The 20,191-nt window shown below is 40.5% G+C and overlaps 1 protein-coding gene across 2 annotated transcripts; it reads left to right on the top strand.

Annotated features, from left to right (window-relative positions):
• Window positions 1-758: 758 nt before the first annotated feature.
• LOC102221221 (alpha-1A adrenergic receptor) lies at window positions 759-15,373 on the top strand. Of its 2 annotated transcripts, XM_005804374.2 has the most exons (4): window positions 759-843; window positions 4,110-4,297; window positions 4,453-5,573; window positions 13,066-15,373. In XM_005804374.2, the coding sequence occupies exons 3-4, from the start codon at window positions 4,673-4,675 to the stop codon at window positions 13,605-13,607; spliced, it is 1,443 nt and encodes a 480-aa protein (XP_005804431.1). In that variant the 5' UTR covers window positions 759-843; window positions 4,110-4,297; window positions 4,453-4,672; the 3' UTR covers window positions 13,608-15,373. The 2 variants fall into 2 exon arrangements, with proteins under 2 accessions (XP_005804431.1, XP_023199053.1); XM_023343285.1 differs by having other exon boundaries at window positions 4,110-5,573.
• Window positions 15,374-20,191: the final 4,818 nt, after the last annotated feature.

Here is a 20,191-nt window from a genome sequence, read left to right as displayed (position 1 = left end):
GGCTGCGATGCAGAGGCTTAATATTCAGAAACCCTCCAATTCATACAGTTATTAAAGCTTAATTAGGTGTTTCTGAGTCATATCATTGAATATTTCATAAACAGGAACTTTTTAATTATTAATTTTTTACTTACAACGCGTAATATAGCAAGCGGTGTAACATCTGCAGACTACTTGAACTAAACCGATAAAGAATGTTTAAAAAATAAAATAAAATAAAATTCATCTGTGAGGTGTAATCAAAACAATTTTAAATTAAAGTCGATAAAGTGCGCTTTAATCCACTTAAAAAGAAGTTGGCTTTAATTCAAAGTCTGACAGGGCCACCGATAATTATTTCAAATGTCAGAAGAGATAACTTTTTTGTTGTTGTTTATTCTTGCACTTTCACAGTTGTCAAGGTGAGTGACGACCGCTGGAAAAGTCGTGCGGGGTCGATAGTGACTGGTTGCGATGACGCACAGGGAGTGATGCTGAGCGGCGGTGAGGTGATGCGAGAATGGTTGGTTGGTGGTGGAGGGGAGGAGGAGGGGAGTGGGCCAGCACTGGCGGGAGGGAGAGGTAGATGGGTAGATGGGTGGGTGGGGTGGGCGGTGGAATATGGAGAGAAAATAGCTCAAGAGGGCAGTGAGTGATTTTTGTGCTCATCATCATCTGAAGAGAGTCGGAGCACCTGGGGCTGGCTCTGCAGATTATCCCCGGCAGATGTGAGCGCTCTCCGAGCGCACTTGGCTCTCCGCCCGCCGCCGCCGCCGCCTCCCTGCGCGACTCGGCAGCAGGAGCCGAGTCCAAACGCCGCTCAGCGCAGCAGCCGTCGGGATGCGGGAACAGACTCAAAGTTAGGTGAGTCTCCCAGATATGTTCATTTCAAATGTTTGTGAAGTATTTTTTGTTGTGCCTAATTTGCTTTCCTTTGTCCTGTCCTTAATGGCGCGTTTTTTAAATTTGTCTGCACTGGCATTTCATTTATGAATACTATTGTTTTAGAGGTTGAATTTACCTAAGCCAACTTGTATGTAGTTACCCATAAAAGCATGTAACGATATTATAATATATAATTGTATTAAACACTGGAAGAAATAATCTGAAGTTGCTGTGCGCGGTCATCCAAAGGCAACCTTCGCCTTTTAAATCAGAGTTCATCCCTTTTAAAACCAGTCTCACTAAGTAACCTTTAAATTTAGAATGGATGTTAATGATAACAGTTAAGTTTTCATTGGGCGTAGAGCGGAAAGGTCTGTGAGTGAGCTCTCTTGTGGCCACGGCCCCCGCTATCCATTTGTCATTTCATTGCGCTGGAAATGAACTTTCTGTCAGGTACCGTCCGGCGCCGGGCCCTCCTCTTATAGAGCTGGGATTTTCCTGCGCGCAGCGGTGAAGAGGTTGAGATTACAGCTGAGCCACGAACGCCTGTTTATCTCCGAGCAACTAAAATAAGTACAGACAGACAGCGCGGTCCAGCTGTCCACCGCCTCAACACGTTGTTGTGGACCTGACTGGAGAATTGCCAAACACGGAGCTTATACCTGTTTGTTTGTTTTTTACTATTCCCTTCGGATCAGGCTGTGTGACAGCTTCTCTTGTGGGGGCTGCCCTGCAGTATGTTTGCCCTTTCTCTCATCTACCCCCATTGTAGATGTGTGTTCTTCTGAATGTTAAAGGACAGAGAAGAGTGAAAATCTTCCGAATACTTAGTAGAAATGAAAACTCATTCTCCTGAAATACCAGCATCAAATGATTCCTAGTCTCATATTTGTGTAACTTTTTTTTTTATTTGGTTCCTTGCTCATATGCGACTTTTCCACGTCACTTTTGCACGTGTATTCCTTCCACTGCAAGTCGGATACCCTTAAATTAAACTTGATGCATCCTTCTGATTGAATTATTCTCAGTATGAATCTGTCTGTTTCTGGGAAGGCCTTGGGGATCTGTTGAGAACATTTAACATAAACTGACACACTAATCAAAGAAAACAGCAAAGAGGCAGAGAAGCTGCAGAGATTTACGGCTTGGATGGAAGAATCTGTTGACACGACAACTGATGTGAGTTTTATTTCACACATTCAGCCTCAGGAAAAAGTGGCAAGAAGACAGCATATGTAGAAAGAGTTGATAAGCAGTCCTGGAAGTGGTAGAAGCCACACAGTGGGAAACAGCGAATGTTTCCCCTGCATGGTCAGATGAGACCAAATTTGAACTTTCTGGTTTACACGCCAAACAATATGTGCATGGGGAAAACTAATGCTCCTCATCCCTCTAACTGCACCGTCTCCTCTGTGAAACGTGGTGGTGGAAGCATCATGCTGTGATGCTGTTCTGCAGAACAGGGTTGCGAAGAGCTGACAAAGCTGGAGGACTCACCTTCCAACAGGAAGCTTGGGCCTGTACGCCCCCTAAAGGCCTGCAGCTGCAATTGAAGCAAAAGTGTTTCTAAAAGCTGCGCATACTCAGATAAAATACACACGCATGCCACACTTTTCAGCTTAATGTATGAAGAAGTAATTATTTTAATATCAAATCATTTGAACAAAATAGTTTTCTGACAGATTGTGATTTTCTAATACAATGACCTTGTGTTATACCACAAGAGCCTTACATATTTTAAACTAAAGGGTCCTAATACTTCCAATGCTGCATAAAGATTTTAGTCTGATTGAAGAAACAGAAGCTCATTTTGGGATTTATGCAACTCTCATAAATCCCTTATGGGCATTGTTACAAGGTTTCTACTTTGACTTGTGTGGGTGATAGAAGCTTGAGGTGGTGTGTTTTGATGTCCATCCAATGGATTTTATTTATTTATTTTTTGCACATTGTGCCAGAAAAAGAGTTAACCTGCAAAAACATAGATAGATAGATAGATAGATAGATAGATAGATAGATAGATAGATAGATAGATAGATAGATAGATAGATAGATAGATAGATAGATAGATAGATAGATAGATAGATAGATAGATAGATAGATAGATAGATAGATAGATAGATAGATAGATAGATAGATAGATAGATAGATAGATAGATAGATAGATAGATAGAATAGATAGATATAGATAGATAGATAGATAGATAGATAGATAGATAGATAGATAGATAGATAGATAGATAGATAGATAGATAGATAGATAGATAGATAGATAGATAGATAGATAGATAGATAGATAGATAGATAGATAAACTCTAAATACCTTTCCAGTCATCAACAAAGCAGATTAGCAAAATCCAAACAAGCAACAATACTTTATTTTACTTTACTTGTCTAATCTACATTCGTTTAATCTGCACAAGCAGGATTAATTTTGTGTCCATCAATATGAGGAAGTTTTTGCTCATAACATGGAGATACTATGCTGGTGCGGCATCATTTACTTTTAGCAAAGCAATGCTCTCCTCATTGAAAGCAAATCTGAGTCAAAGACCAATTCCTTGTTTGTGTGCACAAACTTGTCGAATAAAGCTGAGTCTGATTCTGAAAGAAGAGATCACCAGCTGATGCAAAGGGGGGTCTGTGTGCAAAAAAAACATAACATTTACCCAAGTAGCTGAAAATATATATCTTTTCTGATTAAAATGAACTCTTTTCATCCAGCAGCTTTCTCTCGCTAGGAGTGTGTGACAACATCCTGGAGAGATGTGGCTTTGAAGTTTGATTATACAGTGCCTTGCAAACAAATTTCTGCCTTGCCTCCACCAAGATCAGAGAATTTTATTGTCATTTTATGTGATAGACCAACACAAAGTAATTGCACAATTGTGAAGAGCAGGAACAATGGCGATTTAAAAAAAAAGAAAACATCATCTTTTCAATAGTGTGCTGTGTTCTGAAAATGTCAACGTAGTTTTCCAAATTCCTGTACCTCATGTTTTTAGTTTACTCGATAAGCAAGAGGAGTCTGCGCTCACACAGCTCTCACACCAACTGTAGTTCAGACGCCGCTTCTCGCCCACAGACTACACAAGGCTGAGCAACAGCTATAAGGAAAAGAAAAAGGAAACTACAAACCTGAAACAACAGGCAAAATTGTGGATGTTTCCTTTAAATATATATTTTTGTGTGTGTGATGAATGTGCCAGCTCTCTTTACACCCGATCTTCTGTCTCTTGTCACAGGCGCAGGAGGCTGCCGGAGAATGCTGCAGCTCAGTATGCCCCTGCATGCTATGGGAAGAGGCTATCTGTTAAGTGCTGCTCACCTCCCACTCAGCCCAAAAAAGTGGCTTCTCGTTCCAGCTTTTAATACAAAAGACTTAAAATTTGGGTCCGGAGTGACATTTTTATCTTTGGCAAGAGGATGCAAGGTACACCCGTGTGTCTATCCCCTTTGTAGTGCTTTTCTGTCAGCGCTTTGTACCAGCTGTATGATATCAGAAATAACATCGCAAATGTTTTCAAGATGGATTACCTGATTTCAACAATGTAGGCTTCATTTGCATATTTTATTCTTCTCTCTCAGTAATTCTTGAAGCATCCTGGTGCATTGCCGGCATAATGGCTCATTTGCAGGAGGCCTCATCATTCAAATTATGTTTTGACAAGACTGCCTTGATGTGATCATTACTCTGATGGCTTTCACAAGAATGCCATGAAGCCCCTTTTTTTCTTCAGAGAACTAAAGTGAAGGTGCTGTGCTTTCCACGGACCCGTGTCCACCAACCAGCAGTGTTTTGGAGCTGATGGGTCCTGTGCTGGACAACATGATGACCCCGGCTTCTCTGACCCAGAACTGCACGAACTGCAGCCACATTTTCTTCCCAGAGTTCAGGGTGGTGAAGACTCTGGCTCTAGGGATGATTCTTGGTGTGTTCATCCTGTTCGGAGTGGTTGGAAACATCCTGGTCATCCTCTCTGTGGTTTGCCATCGCCACCTTCGGACGGTCACGCATTATTTTATTGTTAACTTGGCAGTGGCAGACCTGCTGCTGAGCTCCACCGTGCTACCCTTTTCAGCCGTTTTTGAGATTTTGGATCGCTGGGTGTTCGGACGGGCTTTTTGTAACGTTTGGGCGGCTGTGGATGTGCTCTGCTGCACGGCCTCCATCATGAGCCTCTGCGTGATTTCCGTGGACCGCTACATCGGTGTCAGTTATCCTCTGCGCTACCCCTCCATCATGACAAAGCGCAGGGCTCTTTTGGCAGTGATGCTGCTGTGGGTGCTCTCCATAGTCATATCCATCGGACCCTTATTTGGTTGGAAGGAACCGGAGCCGGAGGACGAGTCCATCTGCAAGATCACAGAGGAACCAGGATACGCGATCTTCTCAGCCGTCGGCTCCTTCTACCTCCCCCTGACCATCATTCTGGTCATGTACTGTCGAGTTTATGTCGTCGCTCACAGAGAGAGCCAGGGCCTCAGAGAGGGCCACAAGACGGAGAAGTCAGACTCGGAGCAGGTGATTCTCAGGATCCACCGTGGAAACACAACCGCACTGGAGGAGGAGTCCCTGCGCAGCCGCACGCATTTCGCCTTGAGGTTACTCAAGTTTTCACGTGAGAAGAAAGCTGCAAAGACTCTGGGTATTGTGGTTGGCTGCTTTGTGTTGTGCTGGCTGCCGTTCTTCCTGGTGTTACCAATTGGTGAGTATTTTCATCTTTACCTTGGACGCAATGTTGGTGAAGATTTCCACCATGTGGCTAAACATATCAACAGGATAAGATAGAAATAATACTGTTTAATCAGACCAGATTGCGCATTAGGTTTACTGTTTGGATGTAAAAGAAATCTATTTATATATATTATTCTGAAACTAAAAAAGATATACTCAGAAGTTGTAGCTTAAATAAACACCTACTTCTACTCCTGTTACAACCTCTTAAGGTTGTAACCTCTTAAGGTTGTAACAGGGGCATGTGTGGTGGCGCAGGGGGTTAGCACGCCCCACGTTTGGAGGCCTTAGTCCTCGATGCGGACGTCGCGGGTTCGACTCCTGGTCCCGACGACCTTAAAATGGCGCCGGCTCAGCTGGCTGCCTGCAGACGTAGCTCCTGTCGTGTGTGTGTTAATCTGTGTATAAAAAATTCTTGCTGTAACTGCGAAATAATTTCCCTGCTGGGATGAATAAAGTAATTCTTCTTCTTAACCACAATACTGTATTTGAAAGGCAGCCTATGCACGAAAAGCTGGATCTTTCTTAGCCGCTTGTGATAACATCACTTGATTTCAGCGTTGTTTTCATCCTTGAGGATCTGCGTTTCAGTGAAATATTTTCAAGGTGGGATCTTGACTCTCAGCAACTCTCGATGGCCACTGATCCTTTGTGATAAAAGCTGTAATTAACTTGAGGATTAGCTTTGCCTTCCCTGAATTAGAGGAAAGCGCTAACAATGCCAGCTCAATGGTCTTCCAGTTTACGGTGGCAGGTTGAAATGTGTAACACAGTTCCTCACGTTTGTCATGCCTGTAGCCACAACGCAACCTATATGTGGTTCACGTCCAATCACGCCTATAGTTACATCCGAGTCTACTCTTGGAGAACTATTCACCTTCTGGATTAATTAATTGGACAGATCCCACTCATTGATTTATTCTGCTGCCAGGGCTTTTAAGTGCTTCCTCGTTTAATGGTCAGAGCATTTTAATTGAATCACTCCTTTGTGGCTTCAGGCAGGAGTTCCAAGATTTCCGACAAGCATGCAGCTTCCAGAGCACAGCACACTTGTAAATGTAAGGCTAGACAACCTATAAATAGCCCGTATAAATCTTTCATATCTCTGACGTCCTCCTGTCCTTACTATCTGTAAACAAGCACCAAGAATTTCAGACCGACATACATTTAAAACGTGGACCCTTGTCTGAGATGTCAAGCCAGCTCTCTGCTCCAGCTTGCACTGTCTTTGTGACTCACCTCGTTCAGTGCCACCCCTTCAGTGACAGATAAGACCATCACAATGGAACCTTACATGACAAGACTAGCATGCATGGAATGGAAATAAATCTCCTGCTTTTCCATCCTCATGCGAGTGAGATGGAAATTCGAAGCCGGTCAATACGAACCTTGACAAATCTTGTTGTTCTTGTTGTTGTTCCATGGTCTCATGCTGGTAAGTATAGCTGACCATTTGGTTGTGTACTTTCTGACTGGTAGGCGAGTATAAAAGCCCACGCTGAAAAATGCTCCGCGCTGACACTGGTGTCACTTCTCATACCACATGCCACATATGTCCGTCGACAATGATAGATTTAGCTATGACTCACCAAGCAGCAGTATTGTACTGACACAGAGCTGGACTGCCTATGATTGACCGACATTTATCTGTCACTAGACAGAAAAAAAAAAAAAGGTTTGGGACGGTTGGATCACGGTTGAGATCCTAAAATAAACAAGTTGTTAGGCCTTGTTTATTTGAGGGCTGTCCTTCTCGCCCCTTGACATTTCAGAAGTTCCTCTTCTGTGTTATTTCATGGCGTAAAATAATGCTAAATAAAATAAGAGTTTTACTTACTGGCAAAACAAAAAAGAAGACATCATGTAATAATTTAGTAGCCTACATTTTGCTCTGTGTGTTTGCCTGCAGTCTTCTAAATTGCTTTTACAAGGTCTTCCTGGTTTCTCTGTTTACTGAATTTTGCCGTTAGCTCTGGCGGAGCTGCAGAGACTCATGTGGGAGAATTTGTTGACAGGCAACAATTAGACATGAATCATGCCTTTTGGGAAAGAGTGGCAAGAATAGAGCCTTTGTTGAAAGAAAGGTGGAAGAAATTATGCCTGCAAGAAAATGGGGCATAGCAGGCATGTGGAAAAAGGTGCTGTAGTCAGGTTGGCATAAAGTGTTACTGTCTTGCCAATGAGCTAATATTAGCACCAAAATTCTTAGATTATTGAATATATTAATTAGGTAATATAATTTATTTCATAATCAATTAAGCAATCTGGTTACGAGTCTGATGTGGATTCTCGATCTTCTCAGGAAATAATCAGTGAATAGGCATTTAAAAAGACGTGGACCTTATCAATCATTCACTCGTGTCTAACAAACCAAACCAACTCAAATTGAAGAACGAGCAATGAAGAACAAAAAGAAAGCTCAAATGAACACCTTATTAGACTTTAGCAAAACCTTTTATGAAAAGATCTTCCTTTTCAGCCTTATCTGATCTAAGAAAGAAAGCGAACGAGCAGGTTTGAAGTTCTGTCCTTATCTAGTTACTTATCTATCAGCAGAATAGCGCAGAGTTCTCCATCCTCATCTCCATGGAAACGTCCCTTGTTTTCAGGATCTCAGGCTATCAGTCAGCAGACAGGATAGGAGTCCGTCTCTTCAGCTCTCTGCTTCTCACCGAAGCGTCTCGGCCCGCCGCCCCTTCGACAGGGCAGGGTTGCTTGGAGAAATCAGAGAAGGTAACAGGTGACTTGTCCAATATGTCTGGGTGTTTGGGGTCCGGATTGGACCGGATCTCAATATGACAGCAGTTAGATAATGACTACTGGCTCGAGTCGTGAACGATTCCCCCAGCTGATGGTAAGAGTCGTACAGAAGAGTGTCATTTCTCCCAGGAAAGCCCATAGAAAAAGAAGGATTCAGGAATGTGACAGGCAGAGAAACAGGTGATGCCGATGAAAACAAAACAAGGAATTTCAACAGTGAATGGAGTACATGGGAGCTTGTCTTGATGAGAGAGGAGCTGCACACATTTCAATAGTTCTGGTACTATTATTATTATTATTATTATTATTATTATTATTATTGTTGTTGTTGTTTGGCTTCCAATGTCCTTCCAACCCTCCTAGGCTTCCTGCCATGTCCTGCACTCGAGTTGAATTAGATCCATATCAGGAGGCAGTCGGTATGATGTGTTGGTGCGGATGTTAAAGCCTCGAGGGACAAATCCTCAACTAAACTTTTTGAAGGACATTGATGTTTTCACATCAATGTAAAAGCCCAGTAAAAGCCCCCAAGGTTGTCATAGTTGTCAAAACACTTTAGAACACCTTAGACGAGCTTTATTGTTGTACTAATATCATTTAAATTCTTTCTAATCAGGAAATTGGTGCCCTTCTTTATCAAATCAACACATTGGCTTCTAAAATTCGAGCCTGGCAGGTGCTACACAAAGATGTACAACTATTTTTGTGACCGATTTGATGGGAATGTGGAGCTTGAGAATGACACAAAGGTTCACCTTTCAGTCGGACCGCAGCCCTAAACATACAGCCAGAGCTGCAATGCAATGGCTTAGATCAAATTACTTCCATGTGTTCAGAAATCCAAAATACCACCTAAATGAAAGATTAGAATCTGAAAAAGTTGAGAATTTATGTTTTCCAATCCATTTTTGAACAGAACAATAGGTTATAAATTGGATTTCTAGATGAAAAACGCTAGAAGAGCGCTAACTCAACCTAGCAACAATTACAACGAAAGACGACACATTGTAAGGTATTGACACACGGGTGCAAATACCAATACACACTGCATTTTTTTTCCACTTATTTATTTGTGAGAAAACAGAAAACCGCAACTTATTTCCCTTCAACTTCATTATTACTTTTGGATCGAACTGTGTTTCACTGAGCCAAATGATGGAAAGGTGGCTAATTCACACATTGCTTCTTTGCTGACGGCTTCGGATTTTATGACTCATGACAGATTCTATATCAGATAACCCCCTCAAGTCATCATCTTGATACCCTCAAGACAGATATCTGCACTAACTGCCCACCTGAGGATAGCATCAATCACCGCGGCCCTCCACTAAAATCCCAGCCCATGTATTGCTCATCTTTCTGTCTTGATGAAATTCACCAACATGCAATAAAACTGATTGCCTGGGTTCAGACCTTTAAATCCGACCTTTAGATCTGTCCAGTCCAAAGACTTGACTGATTTGCCTGGCACAGTGAGATGAAACAATTGCTTTGTGTGTAAAAAAAAAAAAGAAAAAAGAAGAGCCCCATCTGAACCAGTGACCCAGAGGCTAAAGTACACAAACTGATGGATAAATGGAGGAAAATACTGATTTGGTTTTATTATTTTTCCTGTGTATTTTCTGAAACTGCTGCAAAAAAATAGATATACTGTGGCCTGACTACACATCAGCTTAAATAAATCCAGTGACGATGTGGGCTTTTGGTGATGGGTTTTGGAAAGGCTATTGTAATTCCCCCATGGAAATCAGTCAGAGATGGAGGAAACTAAAACATTCTGCCCGATATTAAGAACAACAAAAAGTCAGCTGTCCAAAAAGTAAAGGAAATTATACATATTTATAAACCTATGACGGCATTTCTAAAGTCAGACAATAGGAAAAGAAGATTAGACGGTTTCCTCCATTTATTCTTTGTTAAGTTAAGAGGTTTTGAAAATTAGTCGTATCCCTGTCAGTTTTAGATGTTCTGTAAGATGATTTTCACTCAATCCAGAAGTTTGGTTCCCAAAGAAAATTCAAGATGATGCAAGAATTTTTTTTTTTATTGTATGTATAATTTATTCAAAAACAGTTAAAAAATTATTTAGATTCTTCTCAATATTCAAAGGGGAAAAAAATCTTATTAGGATTACAGAAATCAAACCATTGTGATAATTGCGGAGCAGCCTTTGTGCATTTTTTTCTGCTGGTATTTTGAGGATTTTTCTTTGGTGATGAGCTCCTCATCTTCTAGGTTGGAAGGCCTCCCTGCAAACACCCTAATGATGGCTTTCTCATTCACACGCAGGGCTGCTACTATTAAATAGGTTTCACTAATAATAATTATTATTATTGTGTTTACATTATAAACTGGGTTAGTATCTTCTACACTGAGTTATCACGCAACAAAGTTTGTATTACTAGAACTGCAGCATCTATGAGTGAATTCTAAGGAATATTGATCATTTTCTTAACCGTGACATGCAAAAACATAGAAAATCGTTCCAGATTCAACATGTTACTGTAACCTGAAAAACACAAAACAGAACAACTTTACTGATTTTCTTTCAACATCTGTCAACCATCCAAAACCTTGTTATTTACATCTATGACAGTGTAATGTCTGCGACCCTACAGTAGATAAAAATTTGGCTTATGCTGCTTTAAAAAAAATAAATAAATAAAATAATAATAATAATAATAACAATTGACTAGGTCTTTATGTTTGTGCTGCATTTTGTATAACCTTTTTTTTCTTTTTTGTTGTGCAACAATCCCCTGCTCCTTTGTATTATTATATCTTTCAAAGAGTTCATGTTTTGGTGGCTGCATGATTAAAATCTCAATAGCTACAACAAACAACCCGTGGCAAAACAAACCGGTGTTACACAACAGCCTCTGCCGAAGCATGTCGTCTGTTTGAAGGTTTCAAGAACACAAAATTACAGAGACACAATACGTTTATCTAACAGCTGTAACAGCCCTCTGTTTTTGCAAAACAAAAAAACAAAAAGAGAAAGAAGAATCTATCAGGAATACCAACAATGATCGAATTGTTCTCTGCTAAAGCCGTCTATAGCGATAGAAAATCATTTGCTCGCAGACTATCCTCTTTTCAGATATTCATTCATGATTACATCACCGTCTTATATTTACAGAGCTCAGATTTCTTTTTTTTCTACCAGTAACAGCTTGCAATAAAGCATTTCACTGAAAGCTTTTACCATTCCAGCTGAGAGAACGGATATCAGCCTGAGAGGTGTAGTGCAAGCAGACAGGGCTTTAAATTATTTTAATGCTTCATTGTCTCCCACTGAATACTTGCCACGTATTCAGTGGGAATACTTATAAAAAGACAAGCAGAGCTGCATATAATACCCCCCTTTAAGCCGTTACCTATGCTTCTTCATTAAGGATCCCACTCATATTCGTGAGTACTTCCTCTAATCAAGAGAAGCACAGTCTATTACTGCAAATCTATTAAAACACCACATCTGAGGCTGAGTCATGAGGTTATATTTAGAGAACATTTTATGAAATAAAAATAACATGTCGTTAACTTTAATTTTAAAAAGGAAATGACTTATCGCTGTGGCTGCAGTTCACGTGTTGCTTTATGGAAATTTATCTGCGGAGAGGCACTGGCAATGGAAACTGGAGGGTTTTAATTTAAATCCAAATCACCTCAAGTGAGCTCGCAGCATGGCCAGGGCTAATACTGGTTAGTTTACCACTTTGCCTGTACAAGCACCTGCTCTCAAATTATTAATCAAACTAGTTTGGGGGATTTGTTGCGCTTTCCTTTATGAAAGTTTTATTTAATTTTTATTTAGTATTTATTTATTAGACTGCTGGTTGGCATATCTTTTGTTTGTATAAAAGTTTTTTTGTTGTTGTTTTTTTTAAATTAAGACACAATTGCACAGTTTTCCCTCTCTGTATCAATGAATACATCCACATATAATAAGATTCTGCATGGCAGAGATGTTTCTAAAGTTTTCTAAAACGACAGCAACAAAAATAACTACAGCATATCTTATTAGCAAGACAAATTATAGTTCACCTACTTTCTTTAAAATGTATTTTAAGAGCAAAACATCTTTAAACAGCCTCTCTCTTGTTATTAATCATTTATAAGCGTAGACTCTCTTACAGTCGCTTACGGTGACTGTAAGAGAGGGAAAAGAGCACTCAGCGTTGCACAGCTTCACTGCTAAAATAGGTTTTCACCAATATTTTTAAAATGAAGGCATCTTGATTACATGGTTAAGATTTTTTATCTGTCATTAACATCTTATATTAGAGATAAATGTGATTAGCACATTGAGTGCTGTTAGTGGGCCTGTGCCCTGTGGAGTAAATACATCCCAGCATTAACTCTGTGAATTCCATTATATTGCCAACATTTAAAGTCAAGAGTATACCTTGTTAACTTGTTCTATTCAAACTGGAAGACCATTACTTTAAATTTATACCCCCTCGAGGCCCACGGCATTCACTGCAGTTGTTCTTTCAAACAATGGCTGTTGCTCCGTTTTACAGAAAAGAACCTGCAGAGAAAGTGCCTTCCTAAGCAGACAACCCCAAAATTATAACCTTGACCTCATACTGCAAGTAAATTTAGCACTGAAAGTGTCGGCATCATCTCTGCTACTGCTTGTTTGTCTGTAGATCTTTGTTGCTTCTTTCTTCTGAACTCCTCTGTGTCACCTGTCGCTGCAGGCTCCATATTCCCCGCATACAGACCTTCAGACACGGTCTTCAAGATCACCTTCTGGCTCGGCTACTTCAACAGCTGCATCAACCCCATCATCTACCCGTGCTCCAACCAGGAGTTCAAAAAGGCTTTTCAGAGTTTACTCGGAGTTCACTGTCTGAGGATGACTCCCAGACCACACCACCACCATCTGAGCACAAGTCAAAGTCAAACCCAAGGTCACAGCCAGGGCCTCACTCTGAGCCTCGACAGCAGGGGGGCTCCCTGCAGACTCAGCCCCTCGTCGTCGGTGGCCCTTTCCAGGACTCCTTCCTCCAGGGACAGCAGGGAATGGAAAGTCTTTTCCGTGGGCCCCATCAGCGGCGGGGAGGGGCCGGCCGATACGAGCAGAGCCAAGGTGGCGAAGCTGTGCAACAAGAGCCTCCGCCGCAACTGCTGCTGCGTCCTCAGTCCTGAGACTCCCCCACAAGAAGCCGCTGTTGTTGGAGACCTTCCGACGATTAAAATCCACCAACTTTCTCTGTCGGATAAAGGAGAGCCCGTGTAGCCTGCTGTTGTAAGATGCACTTTTCTGGACTCTTATTTAAAGTCCAAGATGAGAGACTATGTTTTATTTTAATACTGTTGCTGCTTTGAAGCTGAAATTTACCTCAACTTTAAAATTGTTCCTTTAATTCATTTTCTGTTGTTGGGTTTGACTTGGCTAAGAAGGCAACAAGAAGAAGGTTATTTTTTTTGAACAACATGTCAATGAAAATGATCTAAAATCCCTTTGGTGAGGTGGACCAGCAAATCAAAGCATTCCAAGATGTTTACATACACATTGGGTATAAAATGTATGCGCATCCTGTTAAAATGACAGACTTTCTGATGTAAAAACGAGAGCGAGATCAATAATTTCAGGACATTTTCGACCTGTAATGTGACCTATGACCTGTACAGCTGATTTAAAACACAAACTGAAATATTTCAAAGGGGGGAAAAATAATCTAAACAATTGATGTGCACACTCTCTAATTGTATTATGTTTTTGTCTTCCGAATTGTCCCCTACATTCAAACTGATGCTGACCAGGAGTCAGAAGCTGCTCATTTAAAGTGCCAAACCTGACAAAGTTGACTTGTACTAGAAGATCTCATCTTTCTTTAGTTGCAACTCACAGCAAAAATCAAAGTCTGCCAAGAGCTTCCCAAGCGTCAGAAAAATCTGATTGCCAAAAAGGTATCAGTCAGGAGAGAACTACCAGGCATTAAATATACCACAAAACACGGTGAAGCCAGTCATCAAGTGGATAAATTGAAGTGTAAGTGTATTACTAAAAACTAGATGCCCTTCCAAAATAAATAAAACGATATGGAGACAAGTGGTCGGGAAGGAGGCAACATTAACTGCAAGAAATTTTACTGCAAGTATTGGCTGTTGTGGACTGTCATGCTCTTATATCAGGGTTATATTGTAATGTGGCAAGAAGGCAGCATTTTCTTTCAAAGACGAATTTGTATTGTATTGTTGCTAAATTTAGTAAAAATACATTTAATGTCCTCTAAAAGCGTGAGGATATATGCATTGGCACCAGATTAAGATAACTTTTTGTTCATAGTTCCGGCAAAAAAAACCCAACAACAAACAAAACAAAAACAGAACATCATTAATAGAATACAATATTCATAAGCCATCAGCAATACCACACGTTAATGTTTGTACAAACTCTTTGGGCTTATATTACAAAGCTGAAGAGGAATAAGAACATCATCATTCGACACAGAAATGCTTAAATAGTAAAAGGTGCTTAAACAAAGTATTGGTTTCATTCGGCACCACATATTCAGCTGTACAAGAAGAATTTCAGAAATGATTTATCTAATGTCCTTACAGAAACAGAAATCTGACATTTTAACAGCAGTGTGTGGACTTTTTGTACGCGCTCTATTTTCCATTAAAGGAGAGAGGTTTAAATGTGTAAACGTGTAAATATGAAGGTTTAATCGACTGCATGGTTTCAAATGACATATTTGGAAAAAAAAAAAAAAAACACACGCTGGTGCTCCTGATGTTTCCAAAGTTTTCCTGAAGCTGCTCATCTTGTGAAAATGTTTGCGTCCGCAGTACAAACCGAGGAACCTCACATGCTTCCGTGTCACAATAAATTCCTACGACATGTTTCCCAAGGGAGGAGGATCTCTGAGGACGTTATTGAGCTTCTGTTGCTTGTTTCCCTGTTTTGTTTCTTCTTGTGGGTTAATTTACTACACAGATTTGCCTCTTTACTTTTTCCACCGCATTCCCACAGTGTGATGAATCTTGTGAACGGGGCCAGATGGATCCCTTAATGCACTGCTCTGGAATTTTAACTGACCTTGTGGTTTGCTGGCCTCAATCCTGACCAACCTCAAGCCTCTTAAAAAAAATCTGCCAGATTTAGAGATGTCAGGATAAACTCTCACACAGTCTCAGACATTCTTCTCTCAGGCCGCGCTCCCCTTTTCTATCGCTGTCAGTTCTGATAACCGTCGACGGATTGCAATTCTGGCCCTGGGTGGGCCCCTCTTTCTCTCTCCCTATAAATCAAGTTCAAACCAGAGATTTACATACAAAGACAATTTGTTTCCTCGCTGTCTGACGTCAACTCAGACTCTCCCTGCTTTAGGTCAGCTAGGATCTCCACAATATTTTTATTTTGTTTAAATGCCAGAATAATAGTAGATTTCTGTAGAGAAATGTTTCTTTCTTCCTTTAACTCCAGAGATGAACGTGTGTTTTATCAGTATCTGTGTGACTCCCGCAGCAGAAACACCCAAACCGCGTCATGCTCTCTCACCTCTGCACTTTAAAGCTGAGGTGATGTTTTTCAGGATCGCAAACATCACTGTTGTCCCGCCAAAACGTAGCAACGATATTAACGGCCAAAGTCTTGAATTTTATTTTTAATTAGAGAGCGGAACATGTCTTGATAATTAAGGTCTTTGTCTTAGTGGTCATGTGTGAACTATAATGTTGATTTTTAGGTTGCTTTTGGAGTAATGGCTTCCTGCTCTCTGAGAAAGTCCTTTATTCGATTATTCGCTGAAAGTGCTTTATTCGATTTTGCCGTACCTTGCCCTGAATCTATAGGCACAATGGAGCAATGTTGTCTCTGCTCACATTCATACGTTGCCAGTGCTTTCTCCGATCCGTCGCTTATCTGTCGCTCATGCTGAGCCCATTGTTGAAGCAGATATGATATATTTATATGACACTAAAATAAAGAAAAACCACACCAGTGGAATTCTACGCAATTCCACGTTTTGTAATTATGTGAAGAAAATGGAAGCTTTCAGCATCTTCCATTAGATTAGAAGGGTTTCTTTTTCATTCTTTATCTTGTCCGTTAGTAATTCTCGGTGCGACACCACAGACGAAAGAGGGGACACCAAAGGTCCGGTTTGTTCGAGAAACTGTTTTGTGAATATTGCGACTCCAGTTGAACCGAGTCCCCATCGTAACGGCTCTATCGGATGATGAGGTGTGAAAACAAACCTGAGTGCTTATATTTCCCAGACGGCATAATTCTAGTGTATGCAAACGTCTGAATTTAAAGTACTGAAAAAAAAAAACACACACATTTGCTCATTTAGTTGATACAAGTAATTGTGAACCTAACTCATGTAAAAACAAAAGATGCTTACTTTGATCTTTCGTTTGAAGTTTTCACACTTGATCTTAAAAAAAGTTAGATAAGTTAAGGAAATAAAGAATCTAACTACATCTGCTGTCTCAACAGAGTAAAACTTGAATTAATCTCCATTTGTACTTAATAAAAGACAATTTATTATTATTATTATTATTATTTATTTATTTTTCATCCTTTTACATCCCGGAAACGACGGCGCCGCCCTGGGCGGTGAGCCTCATTGCCGCGCCCTTATTTCAAACCGTCCACACACTGAAGCGCCGCCTTTCCCCCCCCGTGGCCTCCAGGCTTAGTGAAGACTAAAGGTGTGAAACTGAGAGTGTTTAAGTGCGATTCCGGGACTGCAAAGTGCCTCTGTTTACGCAGAAGCATCTAAAGGGCAGGAGGACAACCATTGCCAGCTGTATCGATTTATTTCCTCCTGGCTACTCCCCGCTCCCTGCAAGACGCGCTCCTTCTTGTCCGCGTGTAGGCGGAAAGAGATGCAGTCGGCATCGTTAAGCCCGTCTCCCCTCACCTCTCTCTCTCTGTGTGTGTGTGTGTGTGTGTGTGTGTGTGTGTGTGTGTGTGTGTGTGTGTGTGTGTGTGTGTGTGTGTGTGTGTGTGTGTGTGTGTGTGTGTGTGTGTGTGACTCTCTCTCCGTGTTAAGTTCATTCGCAGTAGAGCCGACAGTTTCCCCCACAGAGGAAGGAGTGGACACAGCAGCGTGAGTGCCTGCGAGTGCCCGTGTTGCCATTGATTGACATGGCTGTGAACCTGTAAATTACCCCCCCCCCCCAGCTCTGCGCGGACGCCATTAGGAGGGAAGCAACTGGCCGGGGCAATAAATTACAGCTGCCGCCACAGGTGACCCTAATTCACCCCCCTCACGCTATTATGGCTCCTTATGGAAAGTGGTGTGATTATGAACCCACTCCTCCTCAGCCAACAAATACCTGTGTGCAGCGCGCTTCATAAAAAAAATATCCATAATCTTCCGGACGTAATGGATGTAATGAACACCGTGGTAGCCTACAGAGCAGAGCATCTTTTTTTTTTTTTTTGCTTCATCAGCACCTGCATTGCCTTATTCTCCCCATAGTTTTATTTGTCCAATTGGATTAAATTACAGAGCTTCTAATCGGTGATTCTAACGGGGGTGTTTTTAATACTTACAGTCTATTAACGTGGAAAACTCTGCGTGTCGTGGCAGGATCAATTATGGGAGGGAGCGCGGGGTCTTTTAATAGCAGCCTCTGCGCTTCGCTGGACTGAAAGCATAGCAGCAAGTGCTGCGGGTGACTCATGTTCTCCCAAGAGGTTTTGGCCTGGTTAAAAAAAGATGTATCCTCCTGGTGTTTTCACTTCTTTTTTTTTCATACCCCTTTGAGTTTTAAAGTGAGTTAATTTTGATGTTATTATAACAGGAGTCTCCACGTCTTGGGTTTCATCCGTATGCGCTCGTCGTCTCCAGTCCTGTAAAATTGTTCAGCTGCCAAGAGGGGCGTCACTTTATCTAATCATAAAACTTTGCTGTTCTCAACCTTCTGGTCGCTTTACTGAAACTGTCCCCCACCCCACGGTGGACGCAAGCAAATAAGAAGAAGCAAGATCATTTATAAAAAAAAAAAAAAAAAAGAAAAAAAAAAAAGAAAAAATGAGTGAATGCGTTAGACTCAGCTTTACTACTCTGAGAAAGTCTCTGTGCCTCCACCTAGTGTCCTGCACTGAAACCCCTCCGCAGATAAAAATAAGTTAAAATAACTTTTCTACTTACTGGTTCGCAATATATCAAAAAAGTGTTTTATGCCAAAATTTTAGATGTACTTTCTTCATTCATTATAAATTTTAACAATAAATGTATTCACTTTCCTTTGCATTTTTATTTTATTTTATTTTATTTTATGCATGCTTTTTTATATATGGAAAATTTACTTTCGTCCATATTATTGCACTTATACACAAAATTAGATGTTATATGTTTGCGTTTATTTATTCATTTTCATTTGTTGGGGGCTGCATGGTGCACAGGAAGCTCCCCACTGTGTGAAGTTTACATATTCTTTCTGAATAGAATAGAATAGAATAGAATAGAATAGAATAGAATAGAATAGAATAGGGTTAGTGTTAGTGTTGTCTTCTACTGTGTCGGGAAAGTCCCAGTGTACCAGCAACAAAGTGACAGTCAAATAAGCACCTAGATTAAAAGCAGTAATCAGCATCATTAGCAGCATCAGAACTAATAACTTTATAAAAGCTCAACAGGCAATTAAGCAAGTTTCCCTCTACTCTGGGAGCTGCTCTGCAGCCTCTGATCGCTCAAAGGAGGAACCTTCATTAAAAAGAAGAAGATGATGAAGGACATAATAGACTTCTTTGAGAATCCCTTTCACAAGACTGATTCAATAAGTCTTCACTCAAAAGTGTCTCAAGAAGTCATGTACAGTGACTCCTGTGGGTTTCTCCCTTCATCACTTATTGACCACTGATGATAGGCACCAGGTATGGATGCGTAGATTTGTTGGCAGATTAACTAATCTATGAACGCTGTTCTGTGCTCCCTTATTAATTTGAGCCGTTTTAGTTCATCAGTCTGTGTCTCGCTGTTGGCATGAAGAGAAACTCATTTCAGTGATTTATCTTTAAAACTGAAGTCTGGAAATTCAGCATTTTAGACCCAGGTGCGATTCCCATTAATCAATCCTAATTCCTTGGATTTCCACCAAGAGAATATTTTAATAATAAAATAAGGAGAAATATTGGCATGCTGGGTGAAATTAATTAAAATAATTACTCATGGTCCAGAAAACAACCCGCATGAGCTTCGTCCTAAGGAGCCCTGGAAAAAAAAGTTCTGCCTCCGTTATATGAGAAATATATACAAGTTTGATTTTAAACTTTGGAGACATTAAATATACTGAAAAAATGCTTCTGGGTGGAGCTTTTCCTAGGAAGTTTGACTTGGGCATATCAAAACGTTCATGTAAAGAAATGCAGTACATAGCTGTCAGATGATACTGATTATTCTTATCCAACTTCTCTCTTTGTTGTTTGAATGGTAGACTTATTAAAACTGGCCCATTTTAATAAGTTTAAAAGGTCTTTTTCAAGCTCTGAGTTTTTCTTATTTCATACTACTCTGTGCTGTACTTTAGATATGAGAAAACCTTTTTTTTAAAGCCATAAGTTAATACTAAGCCCGTTGAAACTGATTAGCACGTAGCAGCAGAAATGCTTTCTAAATACTGGCATATTTTAACAGGTTTCTTGGCTTTCTTTGTGCACACATTTTCTTATTTTTAATTATTTGTGCCACTCTTTAATACACATGATCTCATTTTCTTGAATGTGTGGATCACTTAACTTATGAGCATCTGATGTGAATATCAACAGAAATATGATTACAAAGAAAAAGATAAAAGCTGACATTTAATACTGACGTATGTTTTTAAAGGGACAGTAGACTGCAGTATATAGTTTAC

This window comes from Xiphophorus maculatus, chromosome 12 (genome assembly GCF_002775205.1).
Source record: "Xiphophorus maculatus strain JP 163 A chromosome 12, X_maculatus-5.0-male, whole genome shotgun sequence".
Classification (NCBI taxonomy): Eukaryota; Metazoa; Chordata; class Actinopteri; order Cyprinodontiformes; family Poeciliidae; genus Xiphophorus; species Xiphophorus maculatus.
This window is presented reverse-complemented; position numbering and strand designations above follow the sequence as displayed.

Excerpts from the sequence above, each read along its gene's own strand:
- LOC102221221 (XM_005804374.2), top strand. The coding sequence starts at position 4,673 with ATGGGTCCTGTGCTGGACAACATGATGACCCCGGCTTCTCTGACCCAG. Across the intron at positions 5,574-13,065 it reads CTTCCTGGTGTTACCAATTG|GCTCCATATTCCCCGCATAC; the intron begins GTGAGTATTTTC and ends CTGTCGCTGCAG.